Source organism: Narcine bancroftii, chromosome 3, assembly GCF_036971445.1.
Source record: "Narcine bancroftii isolate sNarBan1 chromosome 3, sNarBan1.hap1, whole genome shotgun sequence".
NCBI classification, from domain to species: Eukaryota; Metazoa; Chordata; class Chondrichthyes; order Torpediniformes; family Narcinidae; genus Narcine; species Narcine bancroftii.
The window spans coordinates 328,767,128-328,785,957 of NC_091471.1; the positions used below are offsets into that span (position 1 = coordinate 328,767,128).

The 18,830-nt window shown below is 50.1% G+C and overlaps 1 protein-coding gene across 4 annotated transcripts in view; it reads left to right on the forward strand.

Moving 5' to 3' along the window:
- LOC138759175 (neural cell adhesion molecule L1-like) overlaps positions 1–18,830 on the forward strand; it is a 137,765-nt gene that overhangs the window by 62,864 nt on the left and 56,071 nt on the right. For 3 of the 4 annotated variants that reach the window (XM_069929206.1, XM_069929207.1, XM_069929204.1), the window contains exons 2-4: positions 4,471–4,741; positions 11,279–11,384; positions 15,005–15,204. In XM_069929206.1, coding sequence (XP_069785307.1) covers positions 4,654–4,741; positions 11,279–11,384; positions 15,005–15,204 — 394 coding nt within the window. In that variant the 5' untranslated portion in view covers positions 4,471–4,653. Of the gene's footprint in view, positions 1–4,470; positions 4,742–7,634; positions 7,772–11,278; positions 11,385–15,004; positions 15,205–18,830 lie in introns of those variants that run through there. The other variant, XM_069929205.1, reaches the window with a different exon arrangement.

Below are 18,830 nucleotides of genomic sequence, written 5' to 3' on the forward strand. Positions count from 1 at the left end.
ACTGTGCAAGTGCAACATAGAAAGGATAAAAATCAATAAAGTCCACAAGTCTCTGTATTCCCAGATCTCTCTGTTCTACTGCACCGGGACATCCCCACTGTTGCGGTGGTCGGAGCCGAGGTGCTCGGTGGGGCGACCCAGCCTGTTGGCTCACCTTGTCCTTAGGAGCGGCGGGCAACGCACTGGGAGATGCTGTGCCGTGGAGTAGCGGACATCTTCCCGCTGGGGGCAGGATCAGCTGCAGCTCGGCGGTGTCTGCTCTCACTGAGCAGATCAGGTCCGACAGCTCCCTTGAAATATTTAAATCAGCCAGCTGTCCTTGGCTAGAAGAAGCCCGAAATTATTTCACATCGAGGTGGGGAGACCCAGACTATCCTGATGTTACTGACTGGGCAAATTAATTTGTTCAGTTGACAAGTCAAATCGAGTTTATCCGATTGCACAAGTCCAACATGTTCTCCAGTCCTCGGTGCAAATGCACACCCAGACATAACTCACATACAGACATACAATACAGATGCAGGACAAGTATTTCATCTGACCAAATTGTGACGAGCCCAGAGGACCCCAAAACCCAGCAGCAATAGAAATTCACCAAGACAAATGGTTACTTAAGCAAAAGTTACTTTTAATTTTCTTTAAACATAAAAACAAGATAAAATTTTAACTTATTACTATTAACCTAACTTAACCCCCTTCTAATTCTAAGTGCACGTGCATGTAATGTATGTGTAAGTTCAGAAAAGTTCTTTGGTTCACAGTCCAATCTCACTTCTCACTCCTCCAAGTTCACTGGTTCCAGGCAATTCTTCTACTGTTACCAGAATTTAACATTTATGAAGTTTACCGGGCTTTGGTGCTTGAAAGGTAAATAGTTACCGTTCAGGAAGGTTCTTGTTGGTTTTCAGAGAGAGATTTGTTGCTTGTTGGACAACCTGATTCCCTCCGATCAACACTTCAGTGTCTTGCAAAGGAACTTGCCCCGTCAGGGTTTTCCAGATAATAACCTCTTTCTTTCAGGTCACTACAAAGTTCCTTTTCTGTTTTCTTTATTTCAAGTGAAACATTATACAGCCAGTCCTTTCCTCTTGTATGGACCACAAGGGCTTTGAACAGACTGAACTAAGAACTCACAAACCGTCTTCATCATGGAGTTTCAAAACCAGCTTCCAAAAGCCACTGCAGAAAACCAGCAGAGTCTCTCTCTCTCTCTCTCTCTCTCTCTCTCTCTCTCTCTCTCTCTCTCTCTCTCTCTCTGCTTACAAACCCACATGACCCTCTTAGAACAGCAAACTGCATTCAGACAGACTGCGGCACCAGACCCCAATCTTCTGAGTCCGTTCATTTGTTGCTTTCCAAAACAATAATCCATGACCCCACAGCATGTCCAATTAACACCTACTGTGAAGTCCTTCAGCAAAGCAGTTTCCATTGTCTTTACAAAGGCACTGGGAGCCTGGACTGTCAAAGCTCTGGCATTTTAAATGAGATCTGTGTTGTGTTGTGTTTGTTTGTGACCTACACATAAAAACCTCACAATCTATCGCCTTTAAAACATTTCTATATACAATATAAAATATAATGTAATCTGTGACAAAATAATATTGTTTCATGAATATGCGAGCCTTGGAGGGTCAGTGTGAGCAGTTCCTTTGGTCGTCCAGCCCATTGGAAGAAGTTCTTCCTCAGCCTGGTGGCTCCGATCCTCCTGGATCTCTTCCCCAACGGGAGCAGCTGAAAGACTTCATGTCCGGGGGTGGAAGGGGGTCCTCGACAATTTTGCGGGCCCTCTTCGGACAACAATCTGGGTCGATCACGAGAGGGAGACTCCAGTGATCCTCCCGGCTGCTCTAATGGTCCTGTGGATTGATTGCTAGTGGTTAGCACAGCGTCAGCAATCCAGAACAAGGGTTCAAATCTCTGCGCTGTCTGTAAGGAGTTTGCAAGTTCTCCCCATGTCTGCATGGGTTTTCCCTGGGGGCTCTGGTTTCCTCCCACAATTCCAAATGTACCAGGTCAATGGGGTGTAAATTGGGGGCCACGGGCTTGTGGGCTGGAAGGGCCAGTTCCTGCATGGTATTTTTAAAAATCAATAAAGTGAAAATGTAAGAGTTCTCCCCTCAAGGGGAGTCATTGGAACATGACCCAGTCCTCATCGAAGGCTCTGTCATGGAAAGGGTCAGGGACTTCCAATTCCTGGTGGGGTCAACATCTCCAAGGATCTGTCCTGGAACCTCCACATCGATCCAATCACAAAGAAGGCTCGCCAGAGGCTATACTTCGTGGGATGTCTGAGAGGATTTGGAGTGAGGCTTTCTACAGGTGGACTGTGGAAAATGTTCCAGTCAGTCACATCCCTGCCTGGTACAGAGGCGCCAACTGTCGAGCTCGTCAAAAGAATCAAAGACTTGTTGATCCAAACCAAGGCTTTTATTAGCAAAAGACAGGAGCTCTTCACAGGTGGCCGACCAGTCCGGAATGATCCGACCTGGCTAGGGACACAACCCTTTAAGGCCCAGACAGTAGGCATGGCTAAGCTCTCAGCCAATCGCTGTAAGCACAGTCTAGATACTGTAACTACTATATACATTGGTGATAGATCTGTACTATCACACCAACTCTCGCAATCCGAAAGGAGATGGGAGTTGTGGTTGCCCAGCAAGGGACAAGGGGAGACTCAGAGGGGGGGGCACACTTGGGGTTAAGGGAATTTTAGATGTGGGAGTGGTTGAAGTATTTTATGTTTTAGAAGTGTTGTCAGACATTGAGTTCAAAAAAGGAAAACTGAGAGATGAAAATGGGGAAAAGGGGAAAGGTGGTGGTGAGGAAGTGGAAATGAGGTGTAAATAGAGTATGAGATGGCCACGTTGAACTATATGACTATAAATATTAATGGAATACATAACCAAATCAAAAGGAAGAGGCTATTAAATTTACTGAAAAAAGAAGACTTCACCCCTGTAGATCTCGTCAAAAGAATCAAAGACTTGTTGATCCAAACCAAGACTTTTATTAGCAAAAGACAGGAGCTCTTCACAAGTGGCCGAATAATCCAACCTGGCTAGGGACACAACCCTTTAAGGCCCAGACAGTAGGCGTGGCTAAGCTCTCAGCCAATCGCTGTAAGCACAGTCTAGATACTGTAACTATATACACTAAATACATTGGTGATAGATCTGTACTATCACAACCCCCATCAAGGACGTCGACATGATGCTGTGTCTTAAAAAGCAGCCTCTATCCTCAAAGACCCCACCCCCACCCACGCAGACCAAGCCCTCTTCACTCTGCTCCCATCGGGGAAAAAGTCCAGGACCCTGAAGATAAGCTCTCAGCGTCACAAGGCTTCTTCCCCTTCGCCATCAGATTACCGAACGGACAGCGAATCCCAGATCTTGCCCTGAACTATTATGTTGTAAGGTGGTTATAATACGAATGTTTGCCTTGTGATGCTGTCGCAAAACCCCGAATTTCATGACTCGTTCATGATGGTAAATTCTGATTCTGATTCTGAATGAGTACCTGATTGAGTTTGTTGTTGAGGGGTCTGAAGGTGGAGGGGGTGCAGCTGTTCCTGAACCTGTTGGTGCAAGCCTTGTGGCCTCTAGACCTCTTTCCTGATGGCGGCAATGAGAATGTTTTTAAATTTAGCTTTTGTTATCTTAGCCTTTATAAATCAAAGTATCGAGTCCAGGAGTTGGGATGTTATGGTAAAGTTGTATAAGACATTGGTGAGGCCAATTTGGAGAATTGTGTGCAGTTTTGGTCACCAAACTACAGGAAAGATATCAGTGAGATTGAAAGAGGGGAGAGATTTACTGGGAAGTTGCCCGGACTTCAGGAACTGAGTTACAGGGAAAGGTTCAACAGGTTCGGGACTTTATTCTTGAAGAATGAAGAATGAGGGGAAATTTGATCGAGGTTTACAAGGTTATGAGGGGTGTAGGCAGAGTGGATGTGAGGATGTGGCCCTTTGGCTCACTTAGATCGGGGGAGATCAACACGAGGGGTCATCATTTTAAGTTGAAAGGGGAAAGGTTTAGGGAAAAGTTCTTCACTCAGAGAGTAGTGGGAGTGTGGTGAACGCGAGCTCGCTCTTGAGTTTTAAGAATAAATTGGAAGCAGATGTGGATGGGAGAGGCCCGGAGAGGCTATGGAATGGGAACAGGTCAGTGGGATTAGGGAGATGATGGGCCGAACAGCCTGCATTCTGTGCTGTAGTGTCCGACAGAGTGAAGTCGGGTGCCCGGGCCACTGCAGGCCGAGTTAACAACCCTCTTGCCCTGAGAGTTGGTGCCTCCGTACCAGGCAGTGAGGCAACCAGCCAGAACGCTCTCCGTGGTCCAGCTGTAAACGTTTATGGGAGACCTACCGAATCTCCTCAGACTCCTCACAGAGTGTAGCTGGATAACGAAATGACGTTCATGTCTATCTTAATGCCTTTATTTTATTTTCCCCTTCTCGTTCCAGGCTTGGTACTGACTCCGTGACGCCAGAGAGCTCGCAGATTTCCTCCAGCCGCAGTCTCCACCCCCTTCCCCCCACTTCATCCACCCCAGCTGCCGGCGGCCCTCTGCCCGCCACCCCTGCTCGCCAACGTGACACCCACCCCCCCCCCTTGATGTGATGTCACTCTGCTGATTCAGGCGGAAAATGGCGGGGAATATCCGAGCTGTGCTGCCTGTCCTTCTGCTGGTGAACCTCTTACAGAAATGTGGAGGCATCAGGATTCCTCCTCAGTGTGAGTACCCTCCATTCCTTCATTCAGAGACGGCATGGCCAGCGTAGTGGTCGGCGCAAGCGATTGGGGGTTAGAATCCCTGCACTGTCTGTCATGGGCGTGCACATTCTCCCTGGGTCTGGGTGGGTTTCCCGCCCTGATTTACTCCCACTGTTCGAGATGTACTGGGTCGGGGGTGTGGGGAGGGTCATAGGTCAAATGGGCTGGCACGGACATGTAGACCGAAGGGCCTGTTACTGGGCTGTAGGTCTAAATTTAAACATTAAAATATATAGAAGGTCGATTCAAACAACACAGCAAAAAATCCCAAACTATTGTATATGCCTTCGTACAGGGCAATCACAGAGCTCACAAAATTTCACCGTAAAGTCGGGGTTGTCTCTTACAACGGGTCTCAAATCTGCACCTTGAGAGCGAAATCTCAACACTGCTACCGTGGAACTGCAGCACAGTCCAGGCCCTTTGGCCCCTCGATGTTGTGCTGACCTAGTATTAACCCCTCCCTACCACGTAATCCTCTGTTTTCCTTCCCTCCGTGGGCCTGTCGAAGAGTTTCTTAAATGTTCTAGCCTCCACCACCACCCCTGGCGAGGCCCCCACCATTCCTTGTGTAAAAGAAACTTACACCTAAACTTCACCTTCTACAAATGTCCTCTGGTGTCTGGGAAACAGGCACTGGCCGTCCATCCTATCTCTGCCTATCAACCTGCGTGGCGACCTTGAGGGATGTACGGATTTGGACCCCAAGGTCCCTCTGTTCCTTCACACTGTTGAGTAACTGACCATTAGCCATTCTAGTTTATCCTTCTAAAATGCTTCACCTCACACTGATCCGGATTGAACTGCATCTGCCACTTCTCCGCCTGACTCCGCGTCCTGGCTACATCCTCTTGTAATCTACAGCAACCCTCAGCTCCAACCGCAACTCCTCCAATGAAGACGCAATCTGGCGTGCACCCCCGCTAGTTATCAGTGACGTCTCCTCCATCCACCAGGCCCAACTGCTGTCGGCTCTGCACAGACTTTATAGGAGCTGACGGTGGCTTATTTTAAAACTTAAAACATTTGCATGGTATTTGATTGCCACAAAGTATCAACTGGATCCGCTGGTCACCGATAAAACATAGAAAGCCTACAGCACAATACAGGCCCTTCATCCCACAAAACTGTGCTGGACATGCCCCTACCTTAGAAATTACTAGCCCTCTATCTATCCATGGTCCTGTCCAAAAGTCTCTTCAAAGGCCCTGTCGTATCTGCCTCCAGGACTATTGCCAGAGGCTCATTCCATGCACCCACCACTCTACATAAAGAAACCTCCCCCCCCACCGACGTCTCCTCTGTGCCTACTCCCCAGCACCTTAAACCCGTGTCCTCTTTCAACCCCGGTGGGGGGGGGGGGAATCCGCACAATCTATGCCTCTCACCAGGTCACCTCTCATCCCCCACTACTCCAGGTTCACACTCCACCCTGTTTTCACGACGCCTGCTCCCCAAACCAGGCAACCTCTACTGCTACCTTTGCACCTCCCTCTGGTACTGAATGGTGTCTGACCAGGGTCCGAAAAAGGGGCAACATGACTTCTCGGCTCCTCATTTCAGTCCCACGATGGATGAGGGCCAAATCACCAGGTGCACTCTCAACCACAGAGTCAACCTTTGCAGCTGCTTGGAGCGTCTTATGGACTCGGAGCCAAAGATCCTTCTGATCCTCCAGAGTGCCAGATTTGGGAAAGGTCATCTCACTCAAAGCCGACATTTTAGATGGAAATTTCGGGGTCGTCTTATACACGACATATACTCATGTAAAAGTCGAGTTCTGCAGACATTTTCTTACGTTAAATTTACGGGCACCACTTTGGAGAGGCTGAAATTCGGATTTCAGATTTCTTGTCGGAGTACATACACAACATCACGTACAGCCCCGAGATTCTTTGTCTTGCAGGCATGGCAAAATTCCCACTGGGCAACACTTCTTTCTCCTTCCTGATAGAGAGTGGGGAGGGGGGTGGAGAGAGTGGGGAGGGGTTTGGAGAGAGTGGGGAGTGGGGTGGAGAGTGGGGAAGGGGTGGTGGGAGGGGTTTGGAGAGAGTGGGGAGGGGGTAGAGAGTGGGGAGGGGGTAGAGAGTGGGGAGGGGGTGGAGAGAGTGGGGAGGGGTTTGGAGAGAGTGGGGAGGGGTTTGGAGAGAGTGGGGAGGGGGTGGAGAGAGTGGGGAGGGGGTGGAGAGAGTGGGGAGGGGGTGGAGAGAGTGGGGAGGGGGTGGAGAGAGTGGGGAGGGGTGGAGAGAGTGGGGAGGGGGTGGAGAGAGTGGGGAGGGGTTTGGAGAGAGTGGGGAGAGGGTGGAGAGAGTGGGGAGGGGGTGGAGAGAGTAGGGAGGGGGGTGGCTGGAGAAAAGGAGAATGGGGAGTGGGCTAGCAGGACCATTTAGTGTAGCATTTAGTTGAACGCTGTTACAGCACTAGCAATTGGGACTGGGGTTTGAATCCCCGCGCTGCCTGTAAAGAGTTTGCACATTCTCCTTCGTGTCTGCGTGGATTTTCCCACGGGGGGTGGGCTCTGGTTTCCTCCAACCCTTCGAATAAAGGTACCAATTAATGAAGCATAATTGTGCAGCACAGGCTCATGGGATGAAGTTGCCTGTTGCCGTGCTGTAGGTCTCAATTAAAATTGAAAATGTAAAGCCATAGAAGCCAATGTTAATGCCATCGACTGAACAAAAAATTTAGCTGTTACTCCCCCAATTTACAGCTGGCCTCAGTCTGGCAGCGCACAAGGCCACGGGCAGACACGTCCTTGTGTCAGAGTTACAACGTGACATTTGTAACAGTGCTCATCTCTGTCTGCAAGTAACTCTCCTGTGAGAGGCATTAGCTCAGAGATTGTTCACAGCCAGTCTATTCCATGAAGCCTGTTAAACAATTTGGGAATGAGAAACCTGCCTTTTGGATAGTCCCACAGAGGCCTTCAGCACCTGCTGAGGGGCCTGCAGTCTATTCTCATGGTGTTTTTACTGTAAAGGCAGCACTGCGGTAAGTTTCATAGCCCGATGGCAGGGAAATGTGTCCCATCAGAATCAGAATTTATCACACTCTCTCAGTCTCTCTCACACTCTCTCTCATACACACCCTCTCTCACACTCTCTCTTACACCTTCTCTCACACTACCACTCTCCCTCTCTTCCACTCTATCTCTCTCACACTCTCTCTGCCACTCTCTCTCACTTTCTACCACACTCTCTCTCTACCACCCTCTCTCACACTCTCTCCCTCTTTGCCACACTCTCTGCCACTCTCTCACACTCTCACATTCTCTCTCTCTCTACCACCCTCTCTCACACTCCCACTCTCTCACACTCTCTATCTCTCTCACACTCTACAACACTCTCTCCCTCTTTGCCACACTCTCTGCCACTCTCTCACACTCTCTTACAATCTCTCTCTCACACTCTCACATTCTCTCTCTCATGTGCACTCTTTCTCACACACTCTACCTCTCACACACTCTGCCTCTCATACTCTCTCTTCTACTCTCAAAAGCCCTGTAAAGTGTGGTAGACACAGCCCACAGCATCACGGGCAAAACCTCCCCACTATCGAGAACATCTCTGGGGTGGGGACGCTGCCATGGGAGAGCAGCAGCGATCACTGCCCAGCACACGCTCTGTTCTCACTGCTGCCGTCAGGAGAGAGGTCTAGGGGCCAACTCGCACACACCAGGTTCAGGAACAGCTGCCCCCCTCCACCCCCCCCCCCCCCACCATCAGACACTTCAACGAAAAACTCAATCAGGGACTCATTTAAGGACGTGCACTTTACTGATTCTTACCCTCTCTGTCGCACAGTCAGTTTGTTCACATTTCTTTATCCGTTTACACGTGTACGTTAGGTACAGTCTTTTTTTACACGGCCAATAAGTAGTAATTCTGCCGCACCCACAGGGAAAAGGATCTCAGAGCCATACATGACGTCGTGGACACCCTCTGATGAGAAATCTGAACTCTGAAAATCTGAATCCTCGCAGGGGTCTGGGTGCAAAGAACTGTAGTCGAGGTAGTTGTGGGAATATAAAGAAAGAGTAAATCACGAGAGTCTGCAGACCCCGTGGTTGAAGTTAAAACACGATGCTGGAGAAACTCAGCAGGTCAAACAGTGTCCTTTAACCAGCAAAGGTAAAAGATACAGAACCGACGTTTCGGGCTTGAGCTCTTCATCAAGGTATGGGAAAATGTCAGCAGGCACCCAAACAAAATTGTGGGGAGGAAGGTAGTCATAAGGGCAGGAGGTGATAGGTGAAGAAGGGAGGGAGGGGAGATGACTGGGTGAATAGTGGGGGGGAGAGGGAAAGGGGAGGGGTGAAGAGGGGAGCAGGTTGGCAGAACCCGGAAAAGTCGATGTTAAGGCCACCAGGTGGAAAATCAGGTGTGGTTCCTCCGATTTGCGGGTGCTCTTGGTGGGGACAGACTTGAGAGTGTGGGAGTGGGACACAGAGCTGAAATGGTTGGCCACTGGGAGGTCTTTGTCACTGGTGTGGACGGGGTGATATTGGGAGGTCTCTGTCACCGGTGGGGACAGGGCAACACTGGGAGGTCTCTGTCACCAGTGTGGACGGGGCGATACTGGGAGTCTCTCTCACCGGTGCAGACGGGGCGATATTGGGAGTCTCTGTCACCGGTGTGCACGGGGAGATACTGGGAGTCTATGTCACCGGTGCAGACGGGGCGATACTGGGAGTCTCTGTCACCGGTGCAGACGGGGCGATACTGGGAGTCTCTGTCACTGGTGTGGACGGGGCGATACTGGGATCGTCTGTCACCGGTGCAGACGGGGCAAAGATGCTCAGCAAACCGATCTCCCAATCCGTGCCCGGTCCCTCTGATGTAAAGGGTGCACCGGATGCAGTAGACCAGCCCTGCGGATGCTTCACTTTGGGAGTTGGCCGACCCACTAACCTGGCATCAGGGCTGGTTGATGGTTAGCGTATTCTCGATGGGCCGAAGGGGCCTGTTTCTGCGGCAGGATCACTCCAACATTGGAAGTGTACGAAATTCGCGACGAAGTAACCTTGCTGATCTTTACTTACTTCTGCTTTCTTGCTTCCGTTCTGTGGATCTGCAGACAAGCTGCTCGAGAAACGTAAGTGGCTCCCATTTTGCTGGTGGTAACTCACCCCCCTCCCCCCCTCCATGTACCTCCCCTGTTACTGGTCATTCGTAATCCCCATAGATCACTGGCAATAGTCGTGAGATTGACAATTAAAATTACACCTTTAAATGACCATATCACGGCCTGAATGTATTTCCATGTGGTCAAAGTGTGAATTTGGTCAGGAAAGCTGGGGGGGTGGGGAGGGGTGTAGGTCAACAGGGTGTAAATTGGGCGGATCGGATGGGCCTGTGTGCCTGATTTTAAACTTTAAAATCGAATTTGAAATAAATTTTAAGGGCTACACCAAAATTATGTTGATGGTAATGTCACATGACCCACACACCCACCCACCCCGCCCACATCAACGGTTCTCCCTTCTGCCGTCAGGTAGGAGGGGATGTAGCGCTCAGGTCCAGAGTGGGCCACTGTTTTTTTATCCCTCACACCCCACCCAGGCTCCTGAATTCCCAGAACGTGCGGGGATAGTGGGCCTTATGGTACACCGAAAGATTTCAGCCTTGTTTAACTGGCATTGATGTGAATCCATGGTCCTGGAGAGAAACACGATCTCATCTTAACCGCGCAAGTAGGGTGTGGACAGTCGGGGTAGTGGACTTGATTTGAGATACGTTAATGGGCTCGGTTTGTGCAACCAATAATGTAGATCTTGGAGACAAATGCATGTGGGAATATACTCATAAACGATCAAATACATTTCGGCATAAAATGTTCGTCGTGATTAGTAACTAAGCAGAAAACCCTTTTTGTCAATTTTTCTCCTTTTCTCCCCCCACCACCACCCCCCCCCCACCCGACTTCATTCTGAAAAAAAAGTGATCGATTTCAGTTCACAGACCACGATATGGTGTCCCTGACGCCCCCAGAGCATTTGACCAATGTAAAACCTCCGGCAGCAACAAAAACATCAGCACTTGCTGAGGGCACGTGCAGACAGAACCGCAGGATCCGGAGGCCGTTGGGTTCCTAACACAGCACATTAGACGATTGAAAAGTAGATGAGCCTGGGGTTTTAGCCTCGGAGGTGACACTCGATCGGCAACTCCAAAGACTATAAGTCAGCGGGCTGAAGGGGTTTTAAGGCGCCTCGTGTAGCCGACCCAAGAGCCGAGCTGGCACTGGGGGGAGGGGCTACGGGGTGGCTGCCTTTTATTAGGGGAATCGTGGGGGGAGGACCCATGGGTGCCATCAGCAAGAGGCGGGCCAGGCAAACAGAAATACACTGGGTTCCGTCACAGTCTCGGCCGCTTGTAAGAAGGCAAAAGGCAACGTACAGGGTGAAAAGAAGCCGTTGGTTCTGGAAATGGTGGAACCAGTCTTTTGACCTCGTCTGCTTCTCTCCACAATCCCCCCCCCCCCACCAATCCCCTGCAGTGTCTCAACCTCCAATAATCATGGAGCAGACTCAAGAGGACTACACGGTCTTTCCCACAGATGACATTGCGCTGAAATGTGAAGCAACTGGTGACCCTCCACTCACGTGAGTATCGTTCAGAGGGGGAAAGGGGGCCTAGTGTTTCAGCTTTATTTACAGACCTGCCATTCACAAGACATGATTCACAAGACAAAGAAACAGAAGCAGGCCACTAGGCCCATCGAGTCTGTTCCGTAAATCTACACTAAACTGCTCTACACTAGTTCCAATTTCCGGCCTTTTCCCCATATCCCTTGATGACCTCACTAATGAGATACTTGTTTATTTCTTGTTTAAATACTCCCAGTGACCTGGCTTTCACTGCTGCATGTGGCAGCGAGTTCCACAGATCCACGACCCTCTGCCAAAAGGAGTCCTTCCTAATCTCTGTTTATATGGATAGCCTCTAATTTTCAGACTATGACCCTTTGTCCTCGATTCACCCACCAAGGGAAACATCTTACCTGCATCCACCCTATCTAAACCTTTCAAAATACGAAAAGCCTCTATGAGATCTCCTCTCATTCTCCTCTACTCCAATGAATACAACCCAAGAGCTGCCAAACGCTCCTCGTACATCAGCCCTTGCATTCCAGGAATCATCCTAGTCAATCTCCTCTGCACCCTCTCCATCAGCATCACATCCTTTCTAAGATAGGGAGCCCAAAACTGCACACAGTTCTCCAAATGAGGTCTCACATAGAGCCTCATCAACACTCTTTACTCTTGTACACTATTCCTCTCAAAATGAAGGCCAACATAGCATTGGCTTTCTTCACAACCAATTTCACATGGTCATTAACTTTTCAGTTTCCCTGCTCGAGGACCCCCAGGTCCCTTTGCACATCGGAGGTTTGAATTTTCACCCCATCCAAAATGGCAGGATTGCCACCCACACTGGACAACAATGCTTTTGTTGGAGATGGTTTTCTTCCTGTGCAATAGCATAGGACCTCGATAGACAACTTCAAGGTGAACACAAAGATAATTTCTGATTTGCTTCATCACCATTGTTGCCACTCTGCAGATCTCCGGTGAGACCCCATTTGTAGGATTGTGTTCAATTCTGGTCACCTCATTACAGGAAAGATGCGGAGAAGGGGGATTGACTGGGATGTTGCCTGGATTGGGTCTTTATGAGGCAGAGCTGGGGCTTTTCCCTCTGGAGCATAGAAGAACGAGAGGAGGTTTTGTCGAGTTTGACAAGATCCTGAGATGGGCCAGCGTCTGTTTCCCAGGACGGGATCAGCAAACGCCAGAGGTTGTCTGTACAAAGTGAAGAGAGAGACGTTTTTTATTTACAGGGAGTTGTGGGGGCCTGGAATGCCTCGCCATGGGGTGGTGGTGGAGACTGGAACATTGGGGGCATTTCAGAGACTCTTAGACAAGCCCACGGATGGGAGAAGAATAGAGGGTTACAGGGCAGGGAGGGGTTAGCAGATTTTTTAAGGAATATATGGGCCGGCAAAACATCAAGGGCTGAAGGGCCTGTACTGTGCTGTAATGTTCTGTGTTCTACAAACATTAAATGACCTTTTATTGAATTTAACGTTTAATCGCATAACAATGCTGACACATCGTGTCAGTTCAACCGACATAAAGATGTTTGGCCGCTGATTTTCGTTTGTACTCAGCATCTGATGCCTCTCAGGTCAATGTCCAACAAGTCAGCTGGCGTTGACAGATTCCAGTTGCCCCCAATACTGTTTTTCCATGGGTCACAATGTCCTGATGAAACATTTCACTGCATCCGTCATGGACTACGCCAAGATCGGCTGGGAAGAAGCCCGTGTGCGAGCGCAGAAAATGAATTTTCAATGACTCGCTCTTGCCGGTTTTAAAATATGATAGGAAATCACAAAAATAGGTTTTATTGAAAGGACGGGACATGATAAGTAAACACAATGGGGTGGGCTGAGGATCAAACAATATGGTGTTTACTTCAAGAGGAGTCACATCCAAGAGCAGGGATGTAACATTGAGGCTTCATCAGGCCCTGGCGAGCCCTCATGTGGAGTGTTGGGAGCTGGTTTGGGCTCCCCGTTGATGTGCTAACATTGGAGAGGGTTCAGAGTAGGTTCACTCCGGGAATGAAAGGGTTATCGAACAGGGACCGTTTGACAGCTCTTGGTTGGAATTTAGGAGAGTGGGGGAGGGGGGGGATCTCATTGAAACATTTATAAAGGCACAGACAGAGTTGACGTAGAAAGGTGGCTTTCCCCCGTGGTGGGAGAGTCCGGGATTGAAGGGCGATTGCGTAGAATGGAGACAGTGGAGCCAGGAATTTGTGGCCATGGGCGGTTGTGGAGGCCGGGCCATTGGGTGTATTTAAGACAGAAGTTCTCGATGAGCCAGGGTTAGGGGGAGAAAGGCTGGGCCGGAGGAGAACGGATCACCTCACAATTGAATGGCGGGGCAGATTCGGTGGGCTGAATGCGGTGCTCCCTGCGACTATGAATCCTCCTGGGCAGTGGCTGGTCACATTGAGGTTATGGGCTGCGATGACAGACGCTGTCAGGTTTTGCAAAGTCACATGACAAAACGTGGGAGGCTGGACAAGCCTTGGCATCGCACATTGTCATGCACCCAGCCCTCAATCTACCTACACTTTAGTTTGAAACCCCTTTTGGCTTTTTTAATGGCCCACTAAATGATGATACATTTCCCCTCATGGAGGCTGAATCACCCACCTATGAATTACAGGCATCTCATTAGGATGGCTGTGTTAAACCTGTCCCATCAAACAACTTGAACTCATCCACTTGAATTAATTGAACGTACTTCACCAAAACAGGGGAGATATAGGAATCTATTAATGGACAACTTGAGGTCCAAATCCATACATTCCTCAAGGTTGATAGGTTAGTTATCGGACGCTGGGCTTCATTAGTCGAGGATTGAGTTCAGGAGTTGAGAGGTCATGTTGCAACTCTACAAATCTCTGGTGAGACCCCACTTGGAGGATTTTGTTCAGTTCTGGTCACCTCATTACAAGAAGGATGTGGAAGCTGAGGAGAGGGGACAGATGAGATTGACCAGGATGTTGCCTGGATTGGGAAACAAGTCTTTACAAGGCAAGCTTGGCAGAGCTGGGACTTTTCTCTTTGGAACATGTAAGGATGAGAGGAGACTGGGTAGAGGCCGAAAAGATTCTGAGAGTCGTGGATAGGGTGGACAGCTAGCACCTCTTTCCCAGACACCAGGAAACGTCTGTACAAAGTGAAGGGAGGGGTTTGTTGCTTTTACACAGAGAGTTGTGTCGCCAGAGGGCGGTGGTGGAGGCTGGAACATTTAAGAGACTCTTAGATAGGGCCAGGGATGGAAGAAAAATAGAGATTCACAGGTTAGGGAGAGGTTAGTACTTCTTTTAAGGAATATAAAGGTCGGCACAAGATCGAGGGCCGAAGGGCCTGTACTGTGCTGTAGTGTTTGATGTTCTATCGCCTGGGCAGTGGGGGTCCTTGAGGATAGAGGCTGCTCTCTTGAGATGCTGCCTCTTGTCAGTGTCCTCGATGGAGTGAAGTCTGGTGCCCAAGATGGCACTGGCCAGGTTGAGGACTCTCCAGATACTTTTCCTGTCCTGCCTACGACTGGCTCTAGGTTCCAGACTGGCACCTTAGGGATACCGCCACGGCAGTTCATTCTTGCACAGTCGAGGTCACATGTGGCCTGTGTTTCTTCTACAGGTTCCGCTGGACAAAGGACGGGAGGTTTTTCGATCCTTCCACGGATCCCCGGGTGACGATGAACAAGACCTCAGGCAACATGGTGATCGCCACCTCCAACAACGGGGTTTCCTTCAGGGGCTATCAGGGAACGTACCGGTGCTACGTCAGCAACAATGGCGGCACAGCGGTCTCATCCAAAATCCAGCTCAAGACAGAGAGTAGGTCCTCGTTTACCGTTCTTTACTCCGCACCCTCCCGTCACACACTTCCAGGGTCAGGCACAGAGTGAAGCTCCCTCCTCATCATCCCATCACACAATCCCAGGGTCAGACACAGAGTGAAGTTCCATCCGCACCGTCCCATCACACACTCTCGTGGTCAGACACAGAATGAGGCTCCCTCCACACCATTCCATCACAGACTCCCAGGGTCAGGCACAGAGTAAATCGCCCTCCACACTATCTGATCACACACTCTCGGGGTTGGACACGGAGTGAAGCTCCCTCCGCACCGTCCTGTCACACACAGCCGGGGCCAGTCACAGAGTGAAACTCTCTCCACACTGTCCCGTCACACACTCCCCAGGGTCAGACACAGAGTAAAGCTCCATCCGCATCATCCTGTCACATACTCCCGGGGTCAGACACAGAGTGAAGCTCCCTCCGTACTGTCCTGTCACACACTCCCGGGGTCAGACACAGAGTGAAGTTCCCTCTGCACCGTCCCATCACACACTCTCTGGGGTCAGACACAGAGTGAAGCTCCCTCCACACCGTCCCAGCACACGCTCCTGGGGTCAAGCACAGAGTGAAGCTCCCTTCGCACCGTCCCATCACACACTCCCGTGGTTGGACATGGAGTGAAGCTCCCTCTGCACCGTCCCATCACACACTCCCTGGGGTCAGACACAGACTGAAGCTGCTTCCACACTGTTCCATCACACATTTCTGGGGTGAGACATGGAGTGAAGCTCCCTCCGCACTGCCCAGTCACACACTCCCTGGGATCAGGCACAAAATGAAGCTCCCTTCGCACCTTCCTGTCACACACTCCTGGTGTCCAACACAGAGTGACGTTCCCTCCACACTGTCCCATCACAATACTCCCGGTGTGGGACACGGGTTGAAGCTCCCTCCACACTGTCAATCACATGCTCCTGGGGTTAGACACGAGTGAAACTCCCTCTGCACCGCCCTGTCACACGCTCCTGGGGTCAGACACAGAGTGAAGCTCCCTCCACACTGTCAATCACACACTCCCAGGGTCAGACACGAGTCAAGCTCCCTCCGCACCATCCCATCACACACTCCTGGGGTCAGACACAGAGTGAAGCTCCCTCCACACCATCCCATCACACACTCCTGGGATGGGACACAGAGTGTGCAGTTTCCTATGCACTGCCCCATCACTGAAGTTGTGCCATCTTGTTCTGGACTCTCCCACTGTGGGGAAACAACCTTTCTACATCTACTCTTACCATGCCTTTCAACGTTCGAAATGTTTCAATGAGAACCCCCCCCCCCACTATTTTCCTAAATTCCTGCGTGTACTGGCCAAGAGCCGTCAAACACTCATTGTTTGATAACCCTTTTCAACCTCTTCTGAACCCACTCCAACGTCAGCACGTCCTTTCTTCAACTGGAGCCCAAAAACTGCTCAAAATACTCTACGTGAGGGCTCCTTTACTCCACTATGCGCAAGTGTGTGTGTGTGTGTGTGTGTGTGTGTGTGTGTGTGTGTGTGTGCCTGTGTGTGTGTGTTGTGCGTGTGTGCCTGTGTGTGTGTTGTGTGTGTGTGTGTGTGTGTTGTGCGTGCGTGTGTGTTGTGTGTGTGTGCCTGTGTCTGTGTGTGTGTGCCTCTGTGTGGGTGTGTGTGTGTGTGTGTGTGTGTGCGTGTGCGCGCGCGCGTGTGTGTGTGTGTGTGTGTGTGTGTGTGTGTGCCTCTGTGTGGGTGTGTGTGTGCGTGTGCGTGTGCGCGTGTGTGTGTGTGTGCGTGTGCGTGTGCGTGTGCGCGTGTGTGTGTGTGTGTGTGTGTGTGCCTCTGTGTGTGTGTGTGTGCGTGTGCGCGCGTGTGTGTGTGTGTGTGTGTGTGTGTGTGTGTGTGTGTGTGTGTGTGTGTGTGTGTGTGTGTGTGTGTAGCAAAACCCAAACCATAACAGTTTAAACTTGATTTTGATGGTGGTGCTGACGGAGGTACTGCAGGGAGCCGACAGTGGTTTTTAGTTGAGGTCCCTCGACTGAGGGGGTGGTTCTGCATCCAAGATGGCGGAGCCTGTTCATCAGTGGGATGGTCAGCTCCTCTTCACCTGTGTTGCCTACAGGATGGTCAGGCGTCTTCTGGCTTCAGTTTGAAATTAGTTCCTTAGTATCCAAAAATGCTTTCTGTCGTGAAACGTCTTTACCGCCTGGCACGACATCATTCTTGTCGTCGGAAGTTTCCTTCAAAGTGACCTTTTATCTATGTGCTAAATGTATCTCTTCCAGAAGTTTGAGTGGATCAGATTCTGCTAACCATGGCTGTGCATGTAAGATTACTACATCAAGACTGCTCCCACACTCCACCCCGAGCTGAACCGTTCTCACCTCTAGTTGCAGTTTCCAGCCTTTTCCCCTCAATCCTCCTGACTCATTAGACCCCTATCAATCTCCATCAACGATCGGGCCTCCATGGCTAGATGCGGCAATGAATTCCACAAACCCACGACTCCTCTGGCTCAAGAAATTTCTCCCCCTCTCTGTTTTGAACAGGTTCCTTCTATTTCTAAGACCATGCCCTTTGGTCCTGGATTCACCTACCAAGGGTAAATCCCATCGACTGTCCAATCCTTTCAGCATTCCAAATGTTTCAAGGAAATCTCCTCTCATTCTCCAAGACTCAATAGAGTCCAGGAGAAAATGGTCCTCATACGTTGGCCCAGGAATCATCCTGGTAAATCTTCTCCAACATCAATACATCTCTTCTAAGATAAGGGGCCCAAAACTGCACACGGTTACTCCAAGTGAGGTCTCCCCTGAGCCCCATTGAGCCTCACCAACACCTCCTTCCTCTTAGACACTATTCCCCTCGAAACGACGGCCAACATAGCATTCATTTTCTTTACTGCCGATCCAACCTGGTGGTTCACCTTTAGGTGATCCTGCACGAGTAACCCCCCCCCCAGTCCCTTTGCACTTCCGAATCTTGAATTCCCCCCCTCCAAATAACCACTTGCCTGTTTATTCCCTCTTCCAGAATGTTCAACCATACATTTCTCCCCACCGTATCTCATCTGCCATTTCTCCTAAGCTGTCTGAGTCTCTCCTCAGCCTTTCAGATTCCTCATCATGTCCTGCTCTGCCACCCATCTTGGGGTCATCGCGAACTGGTCCGCAAAACCATTCAATCCGCAATCCAAATCATCGACATGCGCTGCGGTCAGGAGTGGCCCCAATGCCACGGAATGCCACTAGTCCCCGGCCACCCACCAGAACAGGATCCCGCTCTTTGCTCTCTGCCCATCAGCCAATGCTCTAATCGATCTACAATCTGTCTTGCCGTTCCATGGGCTCTCATCCTATCAAAGGCCTTCCCTTGTCCATCCTACTTGAGAATTGCTCCAAAAGAATTCCATGAGGTTGTTCAGGCAGGATCTTCCTGTCAGGAACCCCTGTAGTTTCAGCAATTGAATGAAGTTCTAATTTTTATGGCTCAGGTTAGCACAAATCCATACCGTATCGTCCACAAACTCTCCCATCGCGGGGGAACAATCTTTCTACGTCTACTCTGTCCATGTCTTTCAACATTCAACATGGTTCAATGAGAACCCCTCCCCCTTCATTCTCCTAAATTCCAACGAGTACTGGCC